The 24,814-nt window shown below is 48.2% G+C and overlaps 1 protein-coding gene across 3 annotated transcripts in view; it reads right to left on the bottom strand.

Moving 5' to 3' along the window:
* The window catches only part of AGRN (agrin), a 263,655-nt gene that overhangs the window by 14,592 nt on the left and 224,249 nt on the right, over window positions 1-24,814 (bottom strand). For all 3 annotated transcript variants that reach the window (XM_061602122.1, XM_061602120.1, XM_061602121.1), the window contains 13 exons: window positions 20,658-20,785; window positions 19,158-19,272; window positions 17,553-17,672; window positions 15,578-15,925; window positions 13,804-13,996; window positions 12,418-12,633; window positions 11,632-11,861; window positions 10,910-11,044; window positions 9,746-9,842; window positions 8,580-8,744; window positions 7,150-7,261; window positions 3,104-3,220; window positions 273-462 (listed from right to left, as the gene is read on the bottom strand). In XM_061602122.1, coding sequence (XP_061458106.1) covers window positions 273-462; window positions 3,104-3,220; window positions 7,150-7,261; window positions 8,580-8,744; window positions 9,746-9,842; window positions 10,910-11,044; window positions 11,632-11,861; window positions 12,418-12,633; window positions 13,804-13,996; window positions 15,578-15,925; window positions 17,553-17,672; window positions 19,158-19,272; window positions 20,658-20,785 — 2,166 coding nt within the window. The remainder of the gene's footprint in view (window positions 1-272; window positions 463-3,103; window positions 3,221-7,149; window positions 7,262-8,579; window positions 8,745-9,745; window positions 9,843-10,909; window positions 11,045-11,631; window positions 11,862-12,417; window positions 12,634-13,803; window positions 13,997-15,577; window positions 15,926-17,552; window positions 17,673-19,157; window positions 19,273-20,657; window positions 20,786-24,814) is intronic.

Raw genomic sequence — 24,814 nt, 5'->3', positions numbered from 1 at the left:
TGCGGCTTCCAGCACCTAGTATTCAGAGGCCTACTGCCTCCAATAGAGGAGGTAGAACATAGCCATCATGGCTACTAGCTATTGATTGCTTTATCCACCGTGAGTTTGTCTAGCCCGCTTTTAAAGCCATCCAAGTCTGTGGCCATCACTACCTCTGGTGGGAGAAAACTGTGAAGAAGTCCTTCCTTTGGTCTGTCCTGAATCTCCCAACATTCAGCTTCAGTGGAAGACCCTGCCACCCCTGGGTTCTTGTATAAGTGAGAAGGCCTCACCTTTCTCGCAGTGCACCCCAAAGAATCCCCTCTGGCACGTGCATTCATAGCTCTCCATGCGAGGGTTGCACATCCCCCCATTCTGGCAAGGTCTGGGCTTCTGGATGCATGGGTGAGAGTGGAAGGAAGAGATCTCAACGGCACCGTGGATGTTCTCTTCTTTCAGAATTGGGACACCTTTGATAGACATCTGAGAAGTTGGGGGAGGAGGTGGGAAGGGAAAATAGGAAACAAAGAATTAGGGTGGACTTTTTCCTTATTTTAAAAACAAGAACATCTCACCAGAGAATGAAGAAACTCAGTAATTCTTGCAGGGTTGTTTTTTAAAAAAAATAAACCTACCCTTTGGAATTCCTTCCCCTTAAATACAAGACAGGCACTATCTCTGTTGTCTTTTCGGCATCTACTGAAGACCTTTCTCTTTCTACAAGCCTTAGAGACCTTATCCCAGTCTGTGTCTGTGTTGGAATTGCCTTTTAAAATATTTTTTTAAGATGTTTTTAAGAAGTTTTGTTTTTAAAGATATTTTTAAGATGTTTTGTTTTTAAAGACGTTTTTAAGATTATTTTTTTAAAATATGTTTTATAGATGTTTTTAGTGTTTTATCTCCTGTTTGCCATCCTGAGCTCCTTCTGGGAAGAACTGTGGGATAGAAATTTAATAATAATAATAATAATAACAACAACAACAACAACAACAACAACAACAACAACAACAATAACAATAGGGTTGAACATTTATTTAATTTATACATCACTTCCCATGAAACATCCTGAAGCAATTTAACAGGACAAACATATTTACAAACAATGTGAAGTTCAATACAGACAGAGGTAGACTAAAACATCTTCACTTAACAGGGCTTGCTGAAAAAGGAAAGTTCTTCATTGGGCACCTAAGTGATATGGTGGGTGGGGGGATGTTAAACCTGGAGTGGACAGTTTTGCAAGTTCATCAGGAACCCAAAGACCAGCAACTCAAGCCAGGTGCAATAATGGCCAGTTCGGGGGGGGTGTTAAAAATTCCACACACCCCATTTCATTTATGAATTGCTTCCTATGGAACATCCCAAAGCAATTTAATAGCAACATCAAAAGCAAACATCTATAAAAACAAATTCAGTCAAGACTGGGATACAGATCTTCACTTAAAAAGACTTGTTGAAAAAGGGAAGTCCTTCAACAGGTGCCTAAAAGGGAACAGAGATGACACCTCCCTAATGTGTAACAAGAGGGCGTTCCAAAGGGTTGGTGCCACCACACTAAAGGCCCGATGCCTACATCATACAGATGACGAGATGGTATCTGCAGGAGGCCCTCTCCTTGCAGATCACAATGATCTGGTTGGGTATCTAAGTGAGGAGGTGATCTTTTCGTTATCCTGGTCCCAAGGTGCATAGGGTTCGGTACCCCTATGCACATTAACCATGTCTTACAATAATGCAATCAGAACGGATCTCACAGGGCAATTCAAAGAGTGCTATGGCATCAGCAGCCTTATATATCTGAAGCATTTGAATTCAAAGAGTGCAATGATGTCTCCTCTCAATCTCCTCCAGGCTAAACACCATCCAGTTTCTTTAAAGTGTTTCTCGTAGGAAACACTTTAAATGTTTTCCATGCCCCTGACCATCTTCATTACCCTCCCTCTCAACCCACTCCAGTTTGTCTACCTTCTTCTTGGAAAAGGTTCAGAGGAGGGCAACGAACACAGTCAGGTCTTCCAAACAGGCCCCCGTGGAGAGAAAAAGAGATTTTAAAAGAGTTTATTTGTAATAGACGGTATCCACACTTGCTTGCTTTCAACATATGGCGGGGTGTGTGTGTGTCTTTAGAAAAAAATATTTCCTGCTAAAAATGGATTGTGTATGTTTTCCAGTGGATGAGAGAGCCAAGAATCCTTCAGGTGTCTTGGAGATACTGGGTTGTAGTCAAGCAAATCCTACTTCAGGGAGACCCACTGAAATTAATGGACCTAGGTTAGTCACGTTCACTAACTGCAATGGGTCCATTCTGCGTAGGGCTAGCATTGGATACAACCCTCTATTGTGAAACCACAACTTGTTGACATATAGCAGGGATCAGGAAACTCAAACACAGAGGCTGAATGTGGCCCCCCAGACCTCTCCACCTGGCCCTCAAGATTTTCTCCAGACCACACCTCTCACCAGCCCTGCTTCACACCCTCCTTGAGGTTTCTGCCTGACTGGGCTGTGTCCTCGAACCCTGATAATGACTCTTGCTCATCTGGTTGGAGGATAGGGAGGGGTGTGTGAGTGTGTGTCTAGAAACTAGCACCCACTGGCATGTGCCCCCGGAAGGTTGTCCAGGAGGGAATGCGGCCCTCAGGCTAGAAAAAGTTCCTCACCCATGACGTACAATAGTATCTTATTAAAAGACCATTTGCTAAGACCATGGATTGCTTAATCTGTTTGAATGTCTTGTATGTGCATTTAGCAAAAGAAAAAGGCCCCCAGAGTAGCTTACATCCATGCAATTAATACAAGACAGTCCCTGCCCCACAGGCATACAATCTAGAAAAACACGACACACAAGGCAACTTTTACTTTTTGCCCTCGTAATTTTGCTTGCTTGCCTTATGACAGAATTATTAATTTGTTTACACTATCTGTTCATATGGTTCTGCCATTTTTGAATCCCCCCCCCCTGTTTATCTTTATTATTTGTGTTCCCTGCTCTGGGATTGAAATTATTCCATGAAGGAAATCACACACACACGAAAACAAAATAAGTGGCCTGAAACACAAGCTACGTGGCACTAATCTCATCCCTTCAGCAACACAACAGATTGACGGAGATCTTAGCCCTTACCCTCTGGATGGCGCCGTCAAAGCTGGTGGAAATCGCTGCGGCACGGGCCAGTTTGCTGAAATCGGGCGCTCCCCCAACATAGAGGGGTTCTTTCAGGTTGAGGGAGGTGTGAGGCAGCTGGATGCATGGGGAGAGAGTGGGGAGGGGAAAAAAACACCATGAGAAAGAAGATGCAGACTGGAACCCAGATCTCTCTCTGTCCTGCGACAGAGAAGGAAGGAAGAACCAGAGCCAATCCAGCAGTGATGGGTAACCTCATGCTCAGGGGCCAAATGAGGGCCTCCAGGCATCTCTCTCTGGCCCTCGGAACTCTCCCCAAGAGACACCCCACAGTGGCTCTGCTTCACACCCCAAGTATTTTTGCTTGGCTGATAATGCCTCTTGTTTTGCCTGAATGAAGGATACCGAGGTGTGTGTGTGTAGAAACTAGCCTGCTCTGCAAAGATAAACTTCACATTTGTCGCTCAAGACAGAACGGTTTAACAATCCCTCCCTCTTCCCAGGCAACCCTAGGAACTGTAGCTCTGTGAGTGGAATAGGAGGTCTCTTAACAATTCAGAGCACCCTTAACATGCAACAGTCCCCTGGATTCTTTGGGGTAAGCCATGCCTGTTTGAAGAGGTACGACACTGCTTTAAATCTAGAGTGCGGACAGGGCTTAGGCATGGAAGTCACAGGGAAACGACGCCCTCCAGTGTTCCCCTTCACATTCCCACCATCATCACCCTGAGTCAGAGAGTCAGCGTCGCCTCCGGTCGCGTTAAAAAGACTAATCTAATGTTCAATGGCATTAAAAAATGGAGAAACGACCCAGCTTTGTCGGGAAATGCAATGGCAGGAGGGGAGAGAGAAACAAAACAAATAAAAAGGTAGTTGCTGGAATTCATGGCTTGTTTTTAAAAAATAAGAAAGGAAAGCATCTATTCTAACAAAACAAAACAAAATCAACAGCTGGTTTTGTATGATGGAGGGGGGGGAAAGGCAGGCAAGTGGAGGGGCGATGATAAATTACTGGCGGTTGGATGAAGGAGTGAAGAGAGAGAAAGAAGTCAAGGGGGGAAAGCGAGGTGTGATGGTAGCGAGGAGGACCGTTATACTTATCTTTACCTTACGGGATTTCTGAAATCCAGACAGCAGGGAGAAGGAAGTGGGGGAGTAGGAGGTAGGAAGGGAGACAAATGAAAAATCAAAAGAAAGAGGGAGAAAGAGAGAGGGAGGGAGAGAGAGAGAGGGAAAGAGACAAAACAAAAGATCAGTGCCGGTAAATTCATAACGGAGAGAGAGTCACAAGATACAAGCTCCAAAATCATCCTTTTGTTAGTGGGCAATTGTTGAGAGGAAAGGTACAGAACAAGGCAAAAAGGTGCACAGGGAAGGAGGAGGTCTAGCTCTGAGAGAAGCGAGGCAGCTCCTTTTTTCTAAAAAAAGAAAAAAGGAAGCTTTAAAGCTTGGAAGAGGAGAAAAAGGACTGCGTGTAGAAGATCAGACGCAAGCCACAGGCCTCTTGCGTCCCTTTTGTGCTGCCGTTTGCTGTCCTTTTTATTCAGCAGCTTCCCTTTTGAGGTGTGTTTCCGTACTGGAATTAAAGGGGGCTGGGCAGGGGGGGGAGGAAAACCATTGTGCTTGAAATAAGCTTGGGGACAGGCATCAGCAGCGCTTTCGAAGTGGAGATGGGCACAGCATCCCTTGGTCGGGGTCTAAAAAAAACACATGTTCAGGTGACCCTTTTCATGATGACAATCCTTGCACGTTGCAGAGGATTCTGGGAAAATTCCAGGGCACGTGCACAGTATGCAAGGTAGGGGGGCAGTTGAAAATCCTCAGAGGTACAGAGGCACCAGTGATTTCAAATGGGGAGGGACAACATTAAAATGGAACACAGTGAGGAAAGAGGGGCAACCAAAATGTTCAAGGCGCTGGAGAATCTTCCTTATGCGGAAAAGCTAAATTTTAGGAGGGGAAAACACCAAGTGGCAGAGCATGAGAAAGGGTTGTACAGCACTACGTCTTACCCAGAGTAGACCAGCTGAAATTAATGAACCTAAGTTAGGCTGCAATCCAATACATACTTATCTGGGAGTAAGTCCCATTGAACCCAATGGAGCTTAATTCTTAGTAGACATATGTTGGATTGCAGCCTAAGTCATGCTTATTAACTTCAGCAGGTCTACCCTGAGAAGAAGTAACATCGGACACAACCCACCGTTATGACCAGTGTAGAGAGAACTTTTTCTTCTTCTTTTTTCTTTTTGTCCTATCTCAGCACACAAGAGCCATCCAGTGAAATTAAAAGGCAACAGATTCATGATGCACAAGAGAAAAGGCTTCCCCAACCGCCCTGCGATTATGGAATTTGCTGCTGCCACACAGTGTGCCGATGATGGGCACTGATTTAACAGGCTTTAAAGGGGGGATTAGATGGATTCGTGGAGGAATGAGCTATCAACTGTGACAGCTGTGGAACCTCCATGTCCGGGGCAGTATACCTCTCAAATACAAGACACTAGGGAAAATAAAGGGGAAGGGGCTATTGCAATTGTCCCTTGCTTGTGGACTTCCTGCAAACATTTACCTGGACGCTGTTGGAAACAGAATACTGAGCTAGGTGTGGATCTTTGGCCTGCTTCACATCAAATGTTCCCAATACGTTAAAAGCAGATATTGCGGGACTATGGTGATATTCACACCACGCATTTAAAACACATGGCTTCCCCCAAAGAATCCTGGGAACTGTAGTTTGTTAAGGGTGCTGGGAATTGTAGCTCTATGAGGGATAAACTACATTTCCCAGGATTCTTGGGGGGGGTAAGCTATGACTATTGAAGTCATATAAATGTGCTTCACATGTATGATGTGGATTATTATTATTATTATTATTATTATTATTATTATATTATATTTATTAGTCGCCCATCTGGCTGGTTGTCCAGCCACTCTAGGCGACGTACAAAGTAAAATACATTAAACATTAAAATGTTAAAATATAAAACCCAACAGTAGAAAACTTAACCCAACCCAAAGGCTTGTCTGAAAAAACAGGTCTTTAAAGTCCGGCGGAAGCTCATCATAGAAGGGGCATGGCGGAGATCATTTGGGAGAGGATTCCATAGGGTGGGGGCCACTATTGAGAAGGCCCTCCCTCTGGTCCTCACCAGTCTGGCTGTTTTAACCGGTGGGATCGAGAGAAGGTCTTCTGAGGCTGATCTTGTTGAGCGGCATCCCTGCCGATGCTGGAGGCGCTCCTTTAGATAAACTGGCCCGAAACCATATAGGGATTTAAAGGTCAGAACCAACACCTTGAATTGGGCTCGGTAAGCAACCGGTAACCAGTGCAACTCCTTTAGTACTGGGGTGATGTGATCCTGCCGGCGGCTGCCTTTAATCAGATGAGCCGCTGCATTCTGTACCAGTTGCAACTTCCAGACCGTTTTCAAGGGTAACCCCACGTAGACAGCATTACAGTAGTCTAGGCGAGAGGTGACCAGGGCATGTACTACTGGTGGGAGCAGATGGTTGGGAAGGTAGGGGCGCAGCCTCCGTATCAGATGGAGTTGATACAGCACCGCCCGGCTCACAGCAGAAACCTGAGCCTCCATGGACAGCTGGGAATCAAGAATGACCCCCAGGCTGCGGACCTGGAATTCAGGGGCAAACGTACCCCATCGAGCACCAGGTCTATATCCCCTAACCTTCCCTTGTCTCCCGCAAACAGTACCTCGGTTTTGTCTGGATTCAGCTTCGGTCTATTCCTTCCCATAGGATGTCACCTATGACTCTTATCATCCCTTGCTGGCTGGGGCTGATGGGAGTTGGGAGTCCAGACAACACCTGGAAGGCCGCAGGTTCCCCAACCCTCTGTTAATGGAACCCCAAGTTAATTTGAGTGTGTGTGGGGGGCTCACAGGTGAGGATGATATGTAGGGAGAATACCACTAAAAGAATTGCTAGCTTTTTGATGCTGCATGCTGTTTGTTCAGCTAGATAAAAGAATCCCTCACAAAACCACTTCATTCCGCTGGACCGATGCTTGGCGCTTGCCCACTTACCGGAGACTCTCCCATGATCTGCTCCCTGTTATTGATCCTCATCACCCCTTTGCGTGCATTCCTCTCCAGCGAGACGCTGATCCAGGTGTTTAACGGGATCGGTTCCCTGCTCCTAGAAAAGGACATGGCAAGTGCACGACAGAGAGGAACAGAGAGAGAGAGAAAAGAGAAGGAGAAGAAAAATGGCAAGGTTGTTAAGTCAGGTTGGGGATATAACCCTAGGCACACTTACCTGGGAGCGGTGGTGGCTGGTGGCCACTAGGACTGGTGGGGAGGAAGGCAAGGAACCCAACCAGTAGATGGAGCCAGAGCCAATGGCAGGCAGAGCCAATAATAATAATTTGTCCCCATCCTCTTCCCTGCTGAGTTCTACAAGGGGCAACACTGAGGACACATCCACACTGTACATGTATTCCACTATTATTCCACTTTAAACAGTCATGGTTTCCCCAAAGAATCCTGGGAAGTGTAGTCTGTGAAGGGTGCTGAGAGTTGTTAGGAAAGCCATATTCCCCTTCCAGGGCAGCAATTCCTACAGTTCTCTGGGAAGGAGGACTGACTGTTAAACCATTCAGGGAACTGTCGCACTGGCAGGAGAATACGGATCTCCTAGCAACTCTCAGCACCCTTCGCAAACTACATTTCCCAGGATTCTCTGGAGGAAACTATGAATGTTTAAAATGGAATAAATGTGCAGTGTGAAAGTGGCCTGAGGCTAAGGAGAAGGAGGAAGATGACAGGCAGGGCCACCCCCCAACCTGGACTGGTGTAAGTAGGAAGGCAGGCAGGTGGGGGCTGGCTGAGGGCAGACTGAGGGTGGTGGGGCAGTGACCCACGCACCCTAATGGACCAGCCTCTACCTCCTGGAGGTAAGCCCTCACCCCGACTACAGTAGGACTTACTCCTAAGCCAATTTGCAAAGGATTATACTCTAAGAGGGTTTTATAACCAAGGGTTGTTATTCTGAGATATCAACCCCTGTAAGAAAGAACATGTGATTCCAGGGTGTCTCTGGGTGGATGCACAGACAACCACCTCCACCACAGATTCTGCCTTGGGAGCACGGGAACGCTTTCTTCTATTCCCTTGGTGAATTTATATCCCACCCTTCATTTGTAACACAGCACTCAGGGAGGTTCGTGCTTGCTGGGGCTGATGGGAATTGTAGTCCAAAACAGCTGGAGAGCACCAGGTTGGAGAAAGCTGGGCTAGAGATTCATCTTGCATCATCAGATTTATTACCTGGCCTTCACTGGAAGGTCCCAGAGCAGGTCACAGCAACGTAAAACACAACGTCAAAAACAGTTTTAAACAAGTTCCAATCACAACTGCAATGTGATCGAATGCACGGAATATACACCTAGCCTCACCTAAGCCTGCCCTGCATTACTGCCCTCCGCCGCCACCCCCCTGAAGTAGGCTGATCTTACTTGATAACAGCCGCTCCTTTGCCCAGGTCATATCTGTACTCCAGGTAGCCGTCGTGAAGGGCCAGGGAGATGAAGTCCCCTCTGCCATCCGTCTTCTGCCCGTTGTAGAAGATCACGCCGCTTGGGGTCCTCGCTAGGAAGACGACCTCCATGCTCATCTTGTCCCTGGTGGATTGCACAATGGAGGGTCAACTTTCAAACCACCCTCTCCACAACAACAACAAAAGGAGCAGGGGAGGGGAAGCAGGAGTGTTGCTCAGGCTGCAGCGGGACTCACGAAACGCACACACACATCTCGCATCATGTGGCCCACACGGCCTCTACCAAGTGAGTTGCAATTCCTGGAGTGGTTAAGCCACCAATCCCTTTTTCCCAGGGACCCCTGGGAATCGTAGCTTTGTGAGGGGAATGGGAGGAGCCAGGCTATTCCGGGGGCATTTCCTGCTCTTGTCCTTCATCCTCTCCGCTGTTGCCCCTCAGCCTCTGCCTGCTGGCCAGCAAAGTCAAGGAGTGGGACTGACCCCAGGATGGAGGCGAGCCTTTCCTGGCAGTGAATGCAGGAGGCCCCCAGAGTCAATCCCCGCATCGCAAGTTTTAAAAAAGGGGGGTGGGAAAGAGCCCTCTCTGCCCGAGAACCCTGCAGAACTGCTGCCAGTCAGAGCAGGCAGCACTAAGCTAGATGGACCAAGGATCTAGGCAGCTTTTGGTGTTCTCATTCTTACGGGAAGGATCATAGCTCAGCGCTTTGTACGAGGAAGGTCCCCGGTTCAGTCCCCAATGGCACCTCCAGGTAGGGCTGGGAAAGGCTCCCTGCCTGAAATCCTGGAGAGCCACTGCCAGTCAGTGTAGACAATACTGAGCTAGATGGAACCAAGGACTGGCTCAGTATAAGGTAGATTCCTGCATTCCTACATCTTAAGGGCAGTGCTGCAGCTCAGTATCAGAGCATCTGCTTTGCATGCAGAAGGTCCCAGGTTCAGCCCTCTGCATCGTCAGGTACAGCTGCAAAAGGCTCCCTGTCTGAGACCCTGGAGAGCCGCTGTCAGTCAGTGTAGACAATACTGGCCTGACTTGGCATAAGGCAACTTCCTATGTTCCTACAGTAAATGCTGAAACTTGAATCGCTTCTGTACAGGTGAAAGGGAGAGGGAGAAAAGAAAACTTACTGCAGCTCTGGCACAAAGGTCTGGAGACCGTTCAATTCCAGGTAGGAGAATCCATTGAACTCTGGCAGGAAGGGAACTGTCTGGTCCAGTTCTGTGACTAAAGGAGGGAGAAAACACCGTGGATGAATGAGGGCAATGCCGGATTAAACTGTCAGTGCGGATGGTCCCAGAGAGAGAGAGAGAGAGAGAGAAAGAAACAAGGACAGCATAAATCCTACGCATCTCTACTCAAAGGTAAGTCTCACTGAGTTTGATGAGGCTTACACCCAAGTAAGTGGATGTAGAGCAGGAAACCAGTGACCAGTGGTGGACGGTGAGCATTGTGCCTGGGAGGGCGGGAAGGCAGGGAGCCCAACAGTAGATGGAGCTCGAGCCAATGACAGGCAGAGCCAGTCCCTGATTGGCTCTAAGTAAGAAGGAAGGCGGGGGTTGGTTAAAGGCAGGCTGTGGTTGGTGGGGCAGTGTCCCACTTGTCCAAAGGGGCCAGCCTCCACTGCCTGAGCTCCTCCAAATGTTGTTGGACTACAACTCCCATCATCTCTGACTACTGGCCATGCTGGCTGGGGCTGACGGGAGCTGGAGTCCAACAACATCTGTAGAGCCACAGGTTCCCCCTCCCTGGGGTACAGAATTGCTGCCTTAGCTGCTAGCCACCCACACACCACTCCACCCTACTCAGTGGCAGGGAGGTGGGTTTCTGGAAGAGATGTGAACTGCACAATCTTCCGCTGCCCTATATCGATGCAGATTTAGCATGTTTATTTGACGTGCATTTAGTAAACAAAACAAAAAAACCAGCATTTTACATTCTGTAAAATATCTGAAATGGTTTTTTTGCCAGTAGCCAAAAGCTGAACTAAAATATTAAGGGTCAACATTCAATAAAGTATTCTAACAGTGAAATCCTACACCTATCTAATCAGGAGTAACCCCACTGAGTCCAGTAGGACTTACTCCCTAGTACGTGTGCTTTAGCATGCCAGAAGAGCCATGCACCTAAACATAGGTGCTTCCTAGGAACAGTCACCTGAAAAAAAGTCAGGACTTTGCAGTCACCCAATCCGACCTGTATTTTTATGTCATTAATTAATTTTATGAAACAATGCATTTCTAAAAATGGCCTCGTTTCCCCAACCAGGGTATATCAGACAAAGTACCACTTACCTGACTCACAGAACTCCCCCTCCCGCCCCATGGGGCACTCGCACTTGGCGCCCCCTTCTGGCAGCACCAAGCAGGTGGCAGCGATGTGGCATGGGTTGGGGTCACAGGGATTCCTCTCGTCAGCACAGGTTGGTCCTGATGGAAAAGGAGAGAAATGCAGACTCAGCCAGAAGCCTATAGATTTGCTAGGATCATCTTTATCTTGGCATGTTATTATTACCTACATTTGGACTTCCTTTTGGGTACAAAAATATAACAGTAATCTTAAAAATCCACGACTCTCCACATGGAAAGCTAGCAAGCCAAGGAGGAAGATTTCGGTTATCCCATCACAACCATTCTGTGACCTTGCACAGAAACCTAGCATGTCAAGGAGAAAAATTTAAGATGTCCTCCCCACCACTCTGCAACCTTGCACTTCAGTGAGGACAATTAAGACTGTCCTCCCCACCACTCGTGCACTTAGAAAGCTAGTTTGCCAGGGAGAAAGATTTAGGTTGTCCTCCCCAGCACTCTGCAACCTTGCACTTAGAAAGCTAACTTGTCAGGGAATATCTAGGTTGTCGTCCCCACCACACTTGCACTTAGAAAGCTAGCGTGGCAGAGAGAAAAATTTAGGTCATCCCCCCCACCACTCTGCAACTCTGCACACAGAAAACTAGCATGTCAGAGGGAAAGATTCCAGCAAGTCTCTTCTCTCCGCAGCCCTCGGTCCCACCAACCTGTATAACCATTGAGACACTCGCAGTGGAACATCTCTGCCTCTTTGATGTGGCAGAGGCCACCGTGGTGGCAAGGGTTGGGGTGGCAGGGGTTGTTGCCACACTCTCCCACCCCACTGCCGTAGAGCACGTCGCTGCCTTTCTCCCGCAGGTCGTACATCTGGTTGTTCACATCTAGCAGGCGGATGCAGCCCTTCAGGCCAGCTGTGACTGAAGTCCGCTCGGCCACCCTGGGAGGAGGATGAAAGGGAGACGGCAAAGTTCAGGAGGGGCTGCCTAGCTGGGCAATGCTGGTGGAAGAGGACCCACAGCTGAATGCAGGGTTTATGTCAAGCTTTTCCCCCCCTGCTGAACAAGCAGCCAGCACACTGCCTGCTCCCAAACTAGCCAAGGAATTAGCTCCACAGCAGATCATTAATATAAGGCTAGGAACCAATATTTATCTCCACTTCCTATTTCTTTTTTCACTTTTCCTCATCTGTTTCTTTTCTAGACACTACCTAGCCCCTTATTAAATCTCATATGCCCAACTGCACAAAAACGTACCGCACACCTTTTTTGACACTGCACAAAATCTGCCTAGCTGCATGTTAAAGTAAACCGTGGCTGAATGCCATTGTATGTCCAGAAGGAATATCCAGGGGGAGAGACCACAGGGAGGTTTTGGGTTTTTTTTAAAGCAGCCCTTTGCTCCACAGAGACAGAGTATCCCACCTCGTCACAGGAGTTCTAGAACAGCCCTGCAAAAACGAGGAAGATTTCTCCCCCCACGCACACACTACTCACGCCGCTATTTGGTCTTCTGGAGCCCCGCCAATGAAGAGGTCGGTGTCGAGATTCAGCCCATCCGTGCCGCTCGGGCTCTCGCCGTTGACATGCAGCTCCCCATCCACAGACAGCATGCCATTCCTTCGGTTGCGGTTGACAATCAGCTGGTGCCACCTGCCCGGCTCGACGGGCACTCTGCTGGTGAGGATGCCTGTCCCGGAGCCCGTGTTGAATCTGAAAAACAGCAGAGCAATAGGAGAGTCTGACTCCAGCAGGTGCTGCTGGGGAAGGAAAGGTGTGATGCTTTGGGAAGGGCACTGCCCATCAGCCACAACATGCACGGCCAACAGCCAAGGGAGGTGTAGTTCAGCCACATCTGGAGGGCCAAAGGTTCTCCACACCTGCCCTGGAGGAATCTAGGTGAATACACTGGTAGCCATGACATCCCGCACTGGAAGGGGCTGCGGAGATCAAGAGGTCATCAGCTTGGTGCTGATCATCTTACTCCTTGGAAGAGGATTTTATCACCAAGCTAAATGCTTGCAGGGTTCAAGCAGGGGGGTGGGGTCTGGGGGATGCCACTTGAACCCTGCACAACCGGGGTAGCTAACCCCCAGCCCATAGGCCAGATCAGGCCCTCCAAGCAGACCTCTCTGGCCCACCCAGTTGCAGAAAGACAAGAAACAACAAAGTAAACCGGCAGTGGCTCTCCAGGGTGTCAGGCAGGGAGCCTCTCCCAGCCCTACATGGAGATGCCATCGGGGACTTAAACCCAGGACCTTCTGCGCAGAAGGCAGTAAGGCTACCGGTCCATCTAGCTCCTAGTGGTCTACACCGCCTGGCACCAGCTCTCCAGGTTCTCAGACAGGGAATATCCCCAGCCCTATCTGTGGATGGCAGGGATTGAACCTGGGACCTTCTGCCTGCAAAGCAGATGCTCTAACCACTGAGCGATGGCCCTTCTCTTAAGGAACAGGAACGTAGCAAGCTGCCTTATACTGAGTCAGGCCCATTGGTCAATCTAGGTCAGTGTTGTCTACACTGATTGGCAGCAGCTCTCCAACGTTTCAGGCAGGAGTCTCTCCCAGCCTTCGCTGAAGATGCCAGGGACTGAGCCAGGGTCCTTGTGCATGCAAAGCAGATGCTCTGCTACTGAGATATGGGCCTTCCCTCCCCCCCCCCAAGGGATGATTTAAATTAGAAGCTGCCTTGTACTGAGTCAAGACTACTGGTCCATCTAAGTCAGTATTGTTCACACTGACTGGCAGTGGCTCTTCAGGAGTTTCCGACGGGGGACTCTCCCAGCCATAGCTGGAGATGGCATAGGGGATTGAACCTGGGCCCTTCTGCTCCACCCCCTTCTCCTAGCAGACAGTTGTCCAATGAGCCAAGAAAGCCTCTCACCTGAGCTCCACAAAGCCGTTCACCAGCGCCAGGGAGATGAAATCCTTGCCACGGTTCTGCCCGTTGTACAAGAGCAGCCCGCTGAGGTCGGAGGCCCGGAACTCCATGGCGATGCGGACTGTGTGGTAGGCCTTCATCATTTTGAACGCCAGGTAGGACTTCCCCCCGAAACTGGGGATGAAGTATCTGATTGCTGTCGAGGGCAGGCAGAGAGGGAAGAACGTGAAATGTCAAGAGATTTTAAAACACACACACACACAGAGTGGGAGAGAGGGGGGAGAGGCAAGGAGGAAACACTGCAAAAACGTGATTTTGTGTTTCAAGACAACCAAATGTTGATATGAAAGAAAAATGTATTTGGAGACTTGATGCCTGAGAGAAATAGCTAGGGTTGTAGTCAACGCTAGTCCTACTCAGAGTAGACCCATTGAAGCTAATGGACATGACTTATTTAAGTTCCTTAACTTCAGTGGGTCTACGCTAAGTAGGACTTAGAAGAATACAACCCACAGATATTATCCCTTTCCTATTCACACAAGTGTTTTTGCACTGTAATGGCAAAAATGATCTCCAGTTGACAAGGCTACAGTAAAACCTCACTACATGTGCCAATTCAGTTTCTTTCTTACATTTCTATCCCACCTTTTCCTCCATTGAGCTCACGGTGGCAAGCATGGTCCTCCTCCTCCTCATTTTATCCTCACAACAACCCTGTGAGGTAGATTGGGGGGGGGAGAGAAAGAGAGAGAGAGAGACTGGCCCAAGGGCACCCAATGAGCTTCCTGGATGAGTTGGGATTCTCGCCCTGGTCTCCCAGGTCTTAGTCTCACACTCTAACTCAGCCTTTCCCAACCTGTGACCCTCCAGATGATGTTGGACGATCATGGTCAATGGTCAGAAATGATGGGAACTGTAGTCGAGCAACATCTGCAGACCCAAAGGTTGGGAAAGGCTGCTCTAACCACTGCACACGCACGCCTTTGCCATGCTGGGAACCGTTTTCAAAATGCCAGCCTGGTCTCCGTACAATGGCGGTTTAAGGCTTATCCCATGTTCCCTCCAACCAGCTTTTGTTCGCATGCTCAGTCATTTGAAAACTGGTGCCGCACCTATTTGCTTCATCAGGTACTGCAGGTAGTGGTATCTGCACAGGCATTTTTAATTTTAATTAAAAAAAAAAATGAAGCCAGTTTGGCGTAGTGGTTAGAGTGTTGGACTGGGGACGTGGGAGAGCAGGATTCAAATCCCCACTCGGCCATGAAGCTCGCTGAGTGACCTAGGACCAGTCACTGTCTCTCTCTCAGCCTAACCTACCCCACAGGGTTATTGTGAGGATAAAATGAGGAAAGACGGGAGAACCATGTTTGTATGCCACCTTGAGCTCCCTGGAGGGAAGGTGGGATACAGATTTTATTTATTTATTTATTTATAGATATATTTGTATGCCGCTATTTCTTTAAAAGCCTCAAAGTGGTATACAAGAAGTTAAAAAACAAACCATACAAGAGAAACATTAAAAATACAATAAAAACAAAAGTTTAGATAGATTAGATTAGACGGACGGACGGACGGACGGATAGATAGATAGATAGAAACCCCAGCCCCATTGGGTTGCATCCTACATCCTATCCAGAGTAGACCCACTGAAACTAATGAACCTAAGCTAGTCATGTCTACTAACTGTGATGGGTCTACTCTGAGTAGGACAATCCTGGATATCACCCACTGTGTTTGCCCCGAAATGTGCCCAGCTATACCTCGCCAAGCCACTTACATTTTTCACAGACGGCGCCCCCCTTCCCAGCTGGGCAGCTGCAGGTGAAGTCCCGGCCGTCGTCCTCGCAGGTGCCACCATGCAGGCAGGGGTGAGTGTCACAGGGCCGTCCGGGTTTCTGGGGGGCTGGGGGCGGGCGCGTGGGCTTCTTCCAGGCAGTGGTGGCCAGCACGGTGGTGACGGGCCGCTTGGTGGTGATTGCCTCCGGTGCTTTGCTGTTGGGCCTCCCCGGGTACAGGGCCCGGGGGACGGCGGTGGTGGTGAAGTGGCGGGTCGTGGCGACCACTGGTGCCATAGTGGTTGCGGTGGTGGTGGTGGTCGTAGTGGTGAAAAGCTGGGGGATCCAGTCTAGAACAAGTCGAGAAAGGAGAGGTGAGGGTTTTTTGGGGGTAGAGAAACTCAACCGCGGCACTCTCTGCCATAAGAGGCCCCTCCCTTTGGAGAAAGGGCCATGGCTCCAGCAGCAGAGCATCTACTTTGCAGGCAGAAGGTCCCAGGTTCAATCCTCGGCATCTCCAGGTAGGCCTGGGAATGTTCATTGTCTGAAACCCTGGACCACTGGTCTGACACCATGGAGAGCTGCTGCCAGTCAGTGCGGACACTGCTCAGCTAACTAGACTGATGATCTGGCTCACTATAAGTCAACTTCTAGCCTCTTAAAAGGCAAGGGTGGGGAGCCTTTTTCAGCCCATGACCTGCATAACCTTCTGGGCGACCTTCCGATGGCCACATGCCACTGGTGGGTGGGGCAAGAGGCAAAAATGGGCGGAGCAATGGATGTAAATTTTGCCTCTGTACAGTCGGCTAGCTTTTAGACACACTCACACAGCCTCTCTGTCCTCCATCCAGGCACACAAGAGGCATGATCAGAGTTCAATGGAACATCTAGCTCAGCAAAAGCACTCACGGTGTGAAGCAGGCCAGTGAGGGGTGTGGTCTGGGGAGAGTTCCAAGGGTCAAACAGGGACGCCTGTCTTAAGGGAAGGGCTATAGGTCAAGGGCAGAGTAGGTCCCAGGTTCAATCCCCAGCATCTCCAGGTTGGGATGGGAGAGACCTTATCTGAAACCCTGGAGACCTGCTGCCAGTCAGAGCAGACAATATGAGCTAGATGGACCACTGTGTCTGACTCAGCTGCCTGTGTTCAATGCATTTCCAAGATTCTGGAGAACTCCAGGCAAGGCAACATCGGGGGGGCGGGGGGGAGCTTAACCTGGAAGAGGCAGAACAAGAATTCTCTTGTGCTGCTTTTGATTATTATTTTTTTTCTTGATGCTCCATGTAAAGTAAGGATGGCAGCGCAATTGGGGCAGCAAGCCCATTTGCCAACGACGTTGCCACACCTGGGCCTCAGCACTCACTCTCCAAAACACACCTCACAATTTATGGGTATCATCCCAACTGAAATGTGCAAGCCGCCAGATCACACAGCGTACTTTTATCCTACACACCAAGCACTCTTGTGAACAAAGAGAGCCATCGATCGCATTGTGAGAATTGTCCCTCTCTGTGCAATTTGCGGAGGTGATATTAATGCCAGGCCCGGCAGAAGATCAAAAGTGGGGGGGGGGGGTGTTGCGCTAATTAACTGCCATGCAGAGCATTTCTCCCGTCTTTCCAAAAGAGATGAAAGAGGGCTTTCGAGGATCGAAAAAGCAGAATCTCCCCGCCCCTGCCCCAGGGGGAGTCTGGAGGAATCTGCACCGCTCACACCTCAACAGGACAAAAACACTTCAAACTGAAAGCGGAATTCTTTTCAAGATGAAAACAACCATTAAAAATCTGAGTTGTGGAGGGGTGTGGGTGAGGAAGGGGGGGAACACAATGCACCAATGGGGAAGTTTCTGATGGGCTCCGGGTCTGAACGGAGCCAGGCAGAGACCTCTTTTGAAGGGGAAAAGGCATAACCAAGGCAGAGAGAGGGAGGGAAAAGACAGGAGGGGAATGCAGAAGAGATGGGGGGGGGGAAGCACGCACCAAAGTCCATGAATTTGATGTTCTCCTGCTGCGGCCTTTTCACTAGGATGGTCTTTTTCTTGGAGGTTTTGATCTGCTTCAGAAGGGCCCTCTGGATGTCGGTGGCTGCATAGGTGGTGGCTGGAAGAGCCCAGGAAAAGAAAGAAGGAAGGGAGAATGAGGCTTCAGGAGCTCTGAGACATGTTCCCCCTTTTCACGTTATCCCTGGAATCTAGCCCCTTTCATTTCCCCCCATCTCCAATGGGAATAGAAATCAGAAGGGCCAGCGCACAGTGCGTTCCAGCCACAGTTCTCCCCTGTGGTGCTCACTGCAGGGCAAAAGACACATCTTAAGAAGAGGGTGGTGTTGGTGAAAACACACAGTACTTTTTATGCCCTCGAAGATCATATGTGCCTCAAGCCTGCCGCAGATCCTCTTACTAAGCAAGAGCTTCCTTTTTCTCAGTCGGATTAAATACAGGACTGTGTGTGGACTCTGCATTCTCAAAAGAAAAAGAAAAAAGGGCATCCTGCACCAAGTTAATCCTACGGAGAAGAGGGCGAGTTTTGTCCTAACAGAAATCGTGGCTGGAGCCACGGATTCTGGTGGCGGCCGAAGTACGAAATAGTAAGCTTCCAAATAATCATTTCTGTGACCTGTAAAAATGAGACAAATTTAGCCCCCCTTCTGGCATCTGAGACTTTGGCGGGCATCGCTTTCACACTTTCAAACGTATCTTCACAATCATAAGGCCTAGTAACTTGCTATCTCTTTTTCTAAAAAAAAATAGAAGCTGCATTTCTCAGGAAGTCAAATTCCATGTCAGATATCACTTTCTATGTCTGTGCTCCCTCCAAATCAAGGCACACAGAGACACATCCCTACCTAAATACATGGCTCATAGCCCCAATACCTCAAGAACCACCTCTCCCCGTATGAACCAGCCTGGACCCTGTTGCGGAAAAGTTCATCAGAGGCTCTTCTCCATATGCCCCACTCGAGGGAGGGGCACAGTGACTACACAAGAACAGGCCTTTTCAGTGGTGGCCCCCCCAAAGAGATGTGCCTGTATACCATCCTTGTCAAGTCTTTAGGCACCAAGCTAAGATCTTTTAGGCTAAGACCTTTTTCTTCACTCAGGCCTTTGATGAATAAATATTGCCTCCTATGCTGGTGCTCATCTTTTAGTGGGGTAGGTAAGACTTGTTCTTATTCATATATTGCAGGATGAGCATTATATGTATTTTGCATTGTTCACTGATTGAAATTTTCTGGGTTTAAATTGGTCTTATGAGTTATAGTTTATCCTGTCAAGTCACTTTTGTATAGAATAACTGATAAATGTAATAATAATAACAATAACAACAAACAACAACAACAATAATAAATAAAGAGATGTTTTAAAAAATGATTTGTTTTAATATATTTTAAAGTCTATTTTTAAGATGTTTCACAGCGTTTTTAGTGTTTTAGTGTTTTTGTTTGCTGCCCTGGGCTCGTTCTGGAAGGAGGGGCAGGGTATTAATTTAATAAACAAATATTTCCATAGTCAACTGAAGCAGGCAGCTATTGTTCAGTCCAATGCAAGGAGTCCTGCAAGAGTGGAATCCGAGAGTGATGCTCACCTGGGTCAAAATGGGACTCGACGATGACGCGCACAGCATTGCTCTGGCCTAGCTCTCGCACCCGGATGCTCTTGAAATCCTTCTTGACATCAGAGTTGCGGAAAAGTTCATCCAACTGGAGATCCAGCAGGTGGGGCAGCAGCGAGGAAGTAAAACAAAGGCAAAAAAGATTTAGCGAAAAGAAGGGCCCTTGTGTTGCAGATCCACACCCTCCTGCACAGGTTCTTTGAGGAAATCCAGCCCAAGGGAAGACCATCTCACAGGACCTTTGTAAATAATTAATGCCTACCTACCTTGCAGGGTTGTTTTAAGGATGACTGAGATACTGGTTTGTATTCAATGCTAGCCCTACGTTTATTCATTCTTACTGCTATTGCTTCTGCTCCCCACATTTTATCCTCTCAAGAATGCTGCGAAAGAGGTGAAGTTGAAAGATCGCAACTGACCCAAGGTCACTCGATCAGCTTCATGGCTAAGGGAGGATTTGAAAACCTGGGTCTCCCGGTTCCTAGGCTGACACACTAAACATGGCACTATTGCTGACTATACAGACACTGGTGGCTCCTAAGAATATAAGAAGAGCTTGTACAATGGATCAGGCCAGTCGCCCATCAGGCCTTTGGCTTTCGATTTTCAGGTGTCTTTTTTGAGCAGCCAGTCATTTTAATGATTGTTTTGTATTTTTGCTGTACACCACCCTGATGTTAGAATATATATATGTATGAAATGGAAATGGACTGCCTTCAAGTCAATCCCGACGTATGGCAACCCTATGAATAGGGATTTCATGGTAAGCAGCATTCAGAGGGGTTTCCCATTGCCTCCCTCTGAGGCTTGTCCTCCCCAGCTGGCTAGGGCCTGCTCAGCTTGCCACAGTTGCACCAGCCAGCCCCTTCCTTGTCCGTAACAGCCAGCTGGGGGGCAACTGGGCTCCTTGGGACTATGCAGCTTGCCCACGGCTGCACAGGAGGCAGGGCATGTAACCCCTGAGCCACTCACTGTGGGGGTGATCTTTAGCTGGCCCTTTACACCCAGGAGGCATGAGCAGGGATTTGAACTCACAGACTCTGGACTCCCAGCCAGGCTCTCCTCATACGTTTATAAATACAAATAAGCAAACAGTGATTGCTCCACTTGTGATACCTAGCAACCGTTATTACTCCTGCTGCCTCTGACAGTGGAGGTAGAACATAGCCATCATGGCTAGTAGCCACTGATAGGCTGATCCTCCATGAGTGTGTCTAACCCACGTTTAAAGACCTTCAAGGAGAGAACGTTGACCGAGACCACAGGAAGAGCCCTGCAGCTGGATCAGGCCAGTGGCCCATCTAGTCCAGCCTCCTGCTCTCACAGTGGCCAAGCAGATGCCGCAATGGGAAGCCCCCACAAGCAGGACCTGAGTGCAACAGAAACTCTCCCCACTTGCAAGTCCCGGCAAGTGGTATTCAGACGCATCCTGCCTCCAAGACACTTGGGAGATTTGCGCTTGTGCGTGCTCACCGTGCTTTCGATGCTCCTAGCGGTCTCCCCAAAGAGCTCCGATTTGGGGTCTGCCATCTCCGGTGTGTAGAAGAGCTCTTGGCCGTCCACCTCTTCCAAGATGAGGACCCCCTGGAACACCTTGGTTGCTGTGGGAAGGTCGGAGGAGACACAAACCCGAGAAGCCACGTTTTGTTAACTCAACAGAGAAGGGGGCAGCATTTTTTTTTTAAAAAGCAACAACAGTTTTCACAGCAAAACAATTGTAAAGAGTGTTCAGTCCCTTGGTGGGGAGGGGAAGCGAAAGATGACAGTGGATGGATAGTGCCAGAGTTTGCAAGGGGGGGGGTTAGTCTGGATGGGTCAGGGGGGTAGTGCTATGGAGGGTTAGTGTTTTTGAGAATGCCAGGCAATCAGGCAAAGGCCTCGAGGTTCGAGAATTGACAGAGTTTACCATACAGGTTCCTCCAAGCTCCACCCTGGATGGTGGCTGTCCTGGACCGGCTGAGTAACGAGAGAAAGACGGTTAGCTCGAAGTAGGAACATACGTCGCATACAAAGGCTTGGGAGGCTCACAGGCAGCAACAGGACTTTGAGGAGACCCAAAAGGGACGTTTAGGCAGAGGAAGCAGAAACAGCCACTGCATCTCCCCCACGGTTCTCGCTAAGAAACCACATGGACAAGGCCCAAAGGATTCTGGGAAGGGCCAACAGCAAAAGCAAGCACCTGTGGTCAGGGAAGGGTAAGGTTTAGTGGCAGCATTAGAGTACTGCCACAGACTTTTCTTTTAAAAAAAAAAAATATTATGGGTTGTATTCTACTCAGAGCAGACCCACTGAACTTAATAACCTGAAGTTAGGACTGTTCATTCACTTGAATGGGGAGGTGCAGTGTTGGAAACGCCTCATTGAGGCATAATTTTCTGCAGTGGTTGGACTATGAGCTGGGACACCAGGGTTCAAATCCCCACTCAGCCATGAAGCTCACTGGGTAACCTTGGGCCAGTCACTGTCTCTCAGCCCTAACCTACCTCACAGGGTTATTGTGGGAATTAAATGAGGAGGGGGAGAGCCATGTACGCCACCTTGAGCGCCTTGAAGGAAAGGTGGGATATAAATGCAGTAAATAAATAAATATGATGCAGGCATGTCCAGTGATATTTTCTGTTTGGTCTGAAGTTGTTGCCTGTATTAACCTTGTTTTGGGATTTTGCAGATGTCCATAGGCTTTTCAATTATATCCCTGTTATATGGGGATTAATGGCAGGGCAACAAGAACGGACTTTATGTGCCCTAATGGCCACTATGAGGAAAATACCCGCCAACTATTACGCAATGATTTGATGACCTAAATGCCCTGGCTACATTTGAGAGGAGTTTCTATAAAGACCAACTCCATCTGGATACATATTTGGACATTTAGATGGCATACATTGATCTAAATGTGTAAACTAAAGAGATGTGTAGATGCTTAAATGTTCTGCTAATGTGAGCTGACAGAGGTTTTTTTAAAAAAAATATTCCTTTCTTTCCTTTGTTCTCTCCCTCCCTTTTAATGTAACTGCAATTAAAAAACAATTAAAAAAACTTGCATGGGTCTACTCTGAGCAGGACTAGCGCTGGATACCACCCTGAACAATTATTTCTATTGGATAAACATGGGGTTGTTGCTGATTAAGGTTTACTCAGAGCGGAGCCACTGAAGTGAATGGAACCTAAGTTGGTCATGTCCATTAATGTCAATGGACAGGTTCAACTAAATCCTTGTGCTAGCAGACTGACTTCAACAAGTGCAAAGAGATTTCACACACACCCTTCCATGCTATCCCCAAACCTGCTCCGAGGATTGGGGAAAGCCCTGAACAGATTTCAGAGGCACACGTGGTGGGTGGGGAGAGGAGAAAGGGAGAATGTTCTGTTGCGCAAGGGAAAAGCTTTGCACAGACATCCCACTTGGCGCTACATTGAATGCAACCCAATGGGTCTACTCTGAGTTGGGCTGGCATTAGATGCAACCCGCAATGCCCCATTTGCAAAGCCAGCATTTCATTGCACATTCAGAACTGTCTCTTCATACATTAGCATAGCAAATGCCTTTAAAAGCAAAACAGGATCTGAGACCATCTTATCCTTAATCCACAATTAATGCACTGGAGGAGAAAGCAGAGGTGTAAATGGCACACAATAAAAGTACGTCAGTCTTTTTACCAGCCTAATCCTCCACATGAGCGATTGCAATTTCTACGCTAATCAGCAGAATCCAGATATATGCCACCCTCCTCTTATTTCTTTCCCTATATTTTTTTTGGGGGGGAATATATTGATGACAATGTCTTTTTTCCCTCCTGCCTCCTTTTGTGTACCAAATTATGTATAAATTCATTTTAAGCAACTCATCATGCATCAATGCTTGTTTTCTCGCAGTTTGACTGGAGTGATTTCCTTTTCTAATACTTCATATTGAATTATGTATATATTAATCTTAAGTAACTCATGACGGATTAACACTTTTTCCCACGGTTTTACTGGCGCGACTTTTTATTTTCTACTGTGGTGAAATTTTCAAAAAGACAAACTGTTTGCTTTTTGGAACGTGCTGTCAAGGGAAGTGAGGACAAAGTTTAATTTCTCAAAAGGAGAGGCGTGCCAGGGATTTTAAGTCCCTGCGGAAGCCCTGATGTCATTATGAGAAAAGGGTGTGGTTCCCCCCTCTTAACAAAGATACAACTTCCCAGCACCCTTCACAAACTACAATTCCCATGATTCTCTGGGGGAGTCATGGGCTTTAAATGTGTGTTGGGTGTACTTTACATGTATGGAGCGGATCTGCCCAGCCCAGGGACTTTTGTGTGAAATGGTCCTTTTTGTGAAAGTAGACTTAATCAGGGTTCAAATAAAGCCATCCAAGTTCATATGTATACAGGCTGCAGTTACTCAGGGTGAGGAGAAAGGCACACAACACATGTTCAGAGGTACTTTTCTTATTGTACAATATAACTTTAGACCTGCCTTTTAGGAAAAAAAGGTCTGAGGGCAGGATGTTAAATTGAGGGTAGAAGCCTGCAGTTGATATATGTATTTCAGTATAAAGCTGTTTCATGTATCCATGGGGAAATCAGGACACTTACAGCTGGGAAAAATTCAGGTTATGAAGCTAACTCCCAGCTCAGTGGTAGCTGAGCAAGTGTTTTGCGCGTGCGGAAGTCTCAGATTCAATCTCTGCTTGAATTCCAGAGGGACAGGAGTCTTTGTCTGCTTGTAGCAAAAACAGCAAAGAGCCTTTAAGGTGCCACGGGACATTCTGTGCTAATCACTGCTTAAATGCTTTCAAGAAGCAGAAAAGATGGGAAAGGATTGGGAAGCCGCTGCCGGTAGGCTGATTTTGGTGTGAAGCAGAGCCAAATCTTCTACTCAGCCCATGACAGGTTTTTTTGTCTTGCTGCTGCTGCTGTTGTTGTTGGGGGCACCATTTTAATTTCCTCTGCTGTCTCTGGAAGGGGTCTTAAGCAACCCTCTTCCTCAGACCTGCTGGCATTTCTGCGGCCTTCAAAAGACTGTCTGCCCAACTCCAGCACAGGAAAAGAAACAGACAATGGGCAGCACGTGGGGAAGGGCGTGGTTAGGTCTGCATCCGTTTAAAAGGATGGGAAACCACAAAGCAACTAGATCACACTTCTAGAAGCCATTTGTGGAAGGCCTATCACTCCTGCAACAGTGATTCCTCCTTCCAGAAACATGGCCTTCTTTGCAGCGGCACTCAGACTACGGAATGCCTTTCTCAAGCACATTCATTGGCCTCCTATATTAAACACCGGTTCAAAGCAGCTGGGAGAATGTATTCCCAGATCAATGGGATCCCTTAGAATTCAATGGGATCCCTTAGAATAGCAATCAAGCTCAAAAATAAGCAGCCCCTGCGCACGCGAAAAGAAAAGGTCTATACTTGTCAGTCCTGCACAGTCTTGGAATCCGGGGTCTCCTCCAAGGAGCAAGAGCCCCTAGCAGATCACAAGCAACCGTAAGGAGCCTTTGGACCCAGACATTCCATTCACAATATCAGAAGTCTCCTTAGCACTTGGGCCATTCCTCATAGTCCCTAAGGGCATGACAGCAGAGGAGCCAGACAGGAGCTTCAGGGTGGCTGGGGATGTGTCCAGTGGCCATGCTGGCCAGGGCTG

The sequence above is a fragment of the Rhineura floridana genome, chromosome 18, assembly GCF_030035675.1.
Source record: "Rhineura floridana isolate rRhiFlo1 chromosome 18, rRhiFlo1.hap2, whole genome shotgun sequence".
NCBI classification, from domain to species: domain Eukaryota; kingdom Metazoa; phylum Chordata; class Lepidosauria; order Squamata; family Rhineuridae; genus Rhineura; species Rhineura floridana.
The sequence above is the reverse complement of the archived record's forward strand: the minus strand, read 5'-3'. Positions and strand labels throughout refer to the sequence as shown.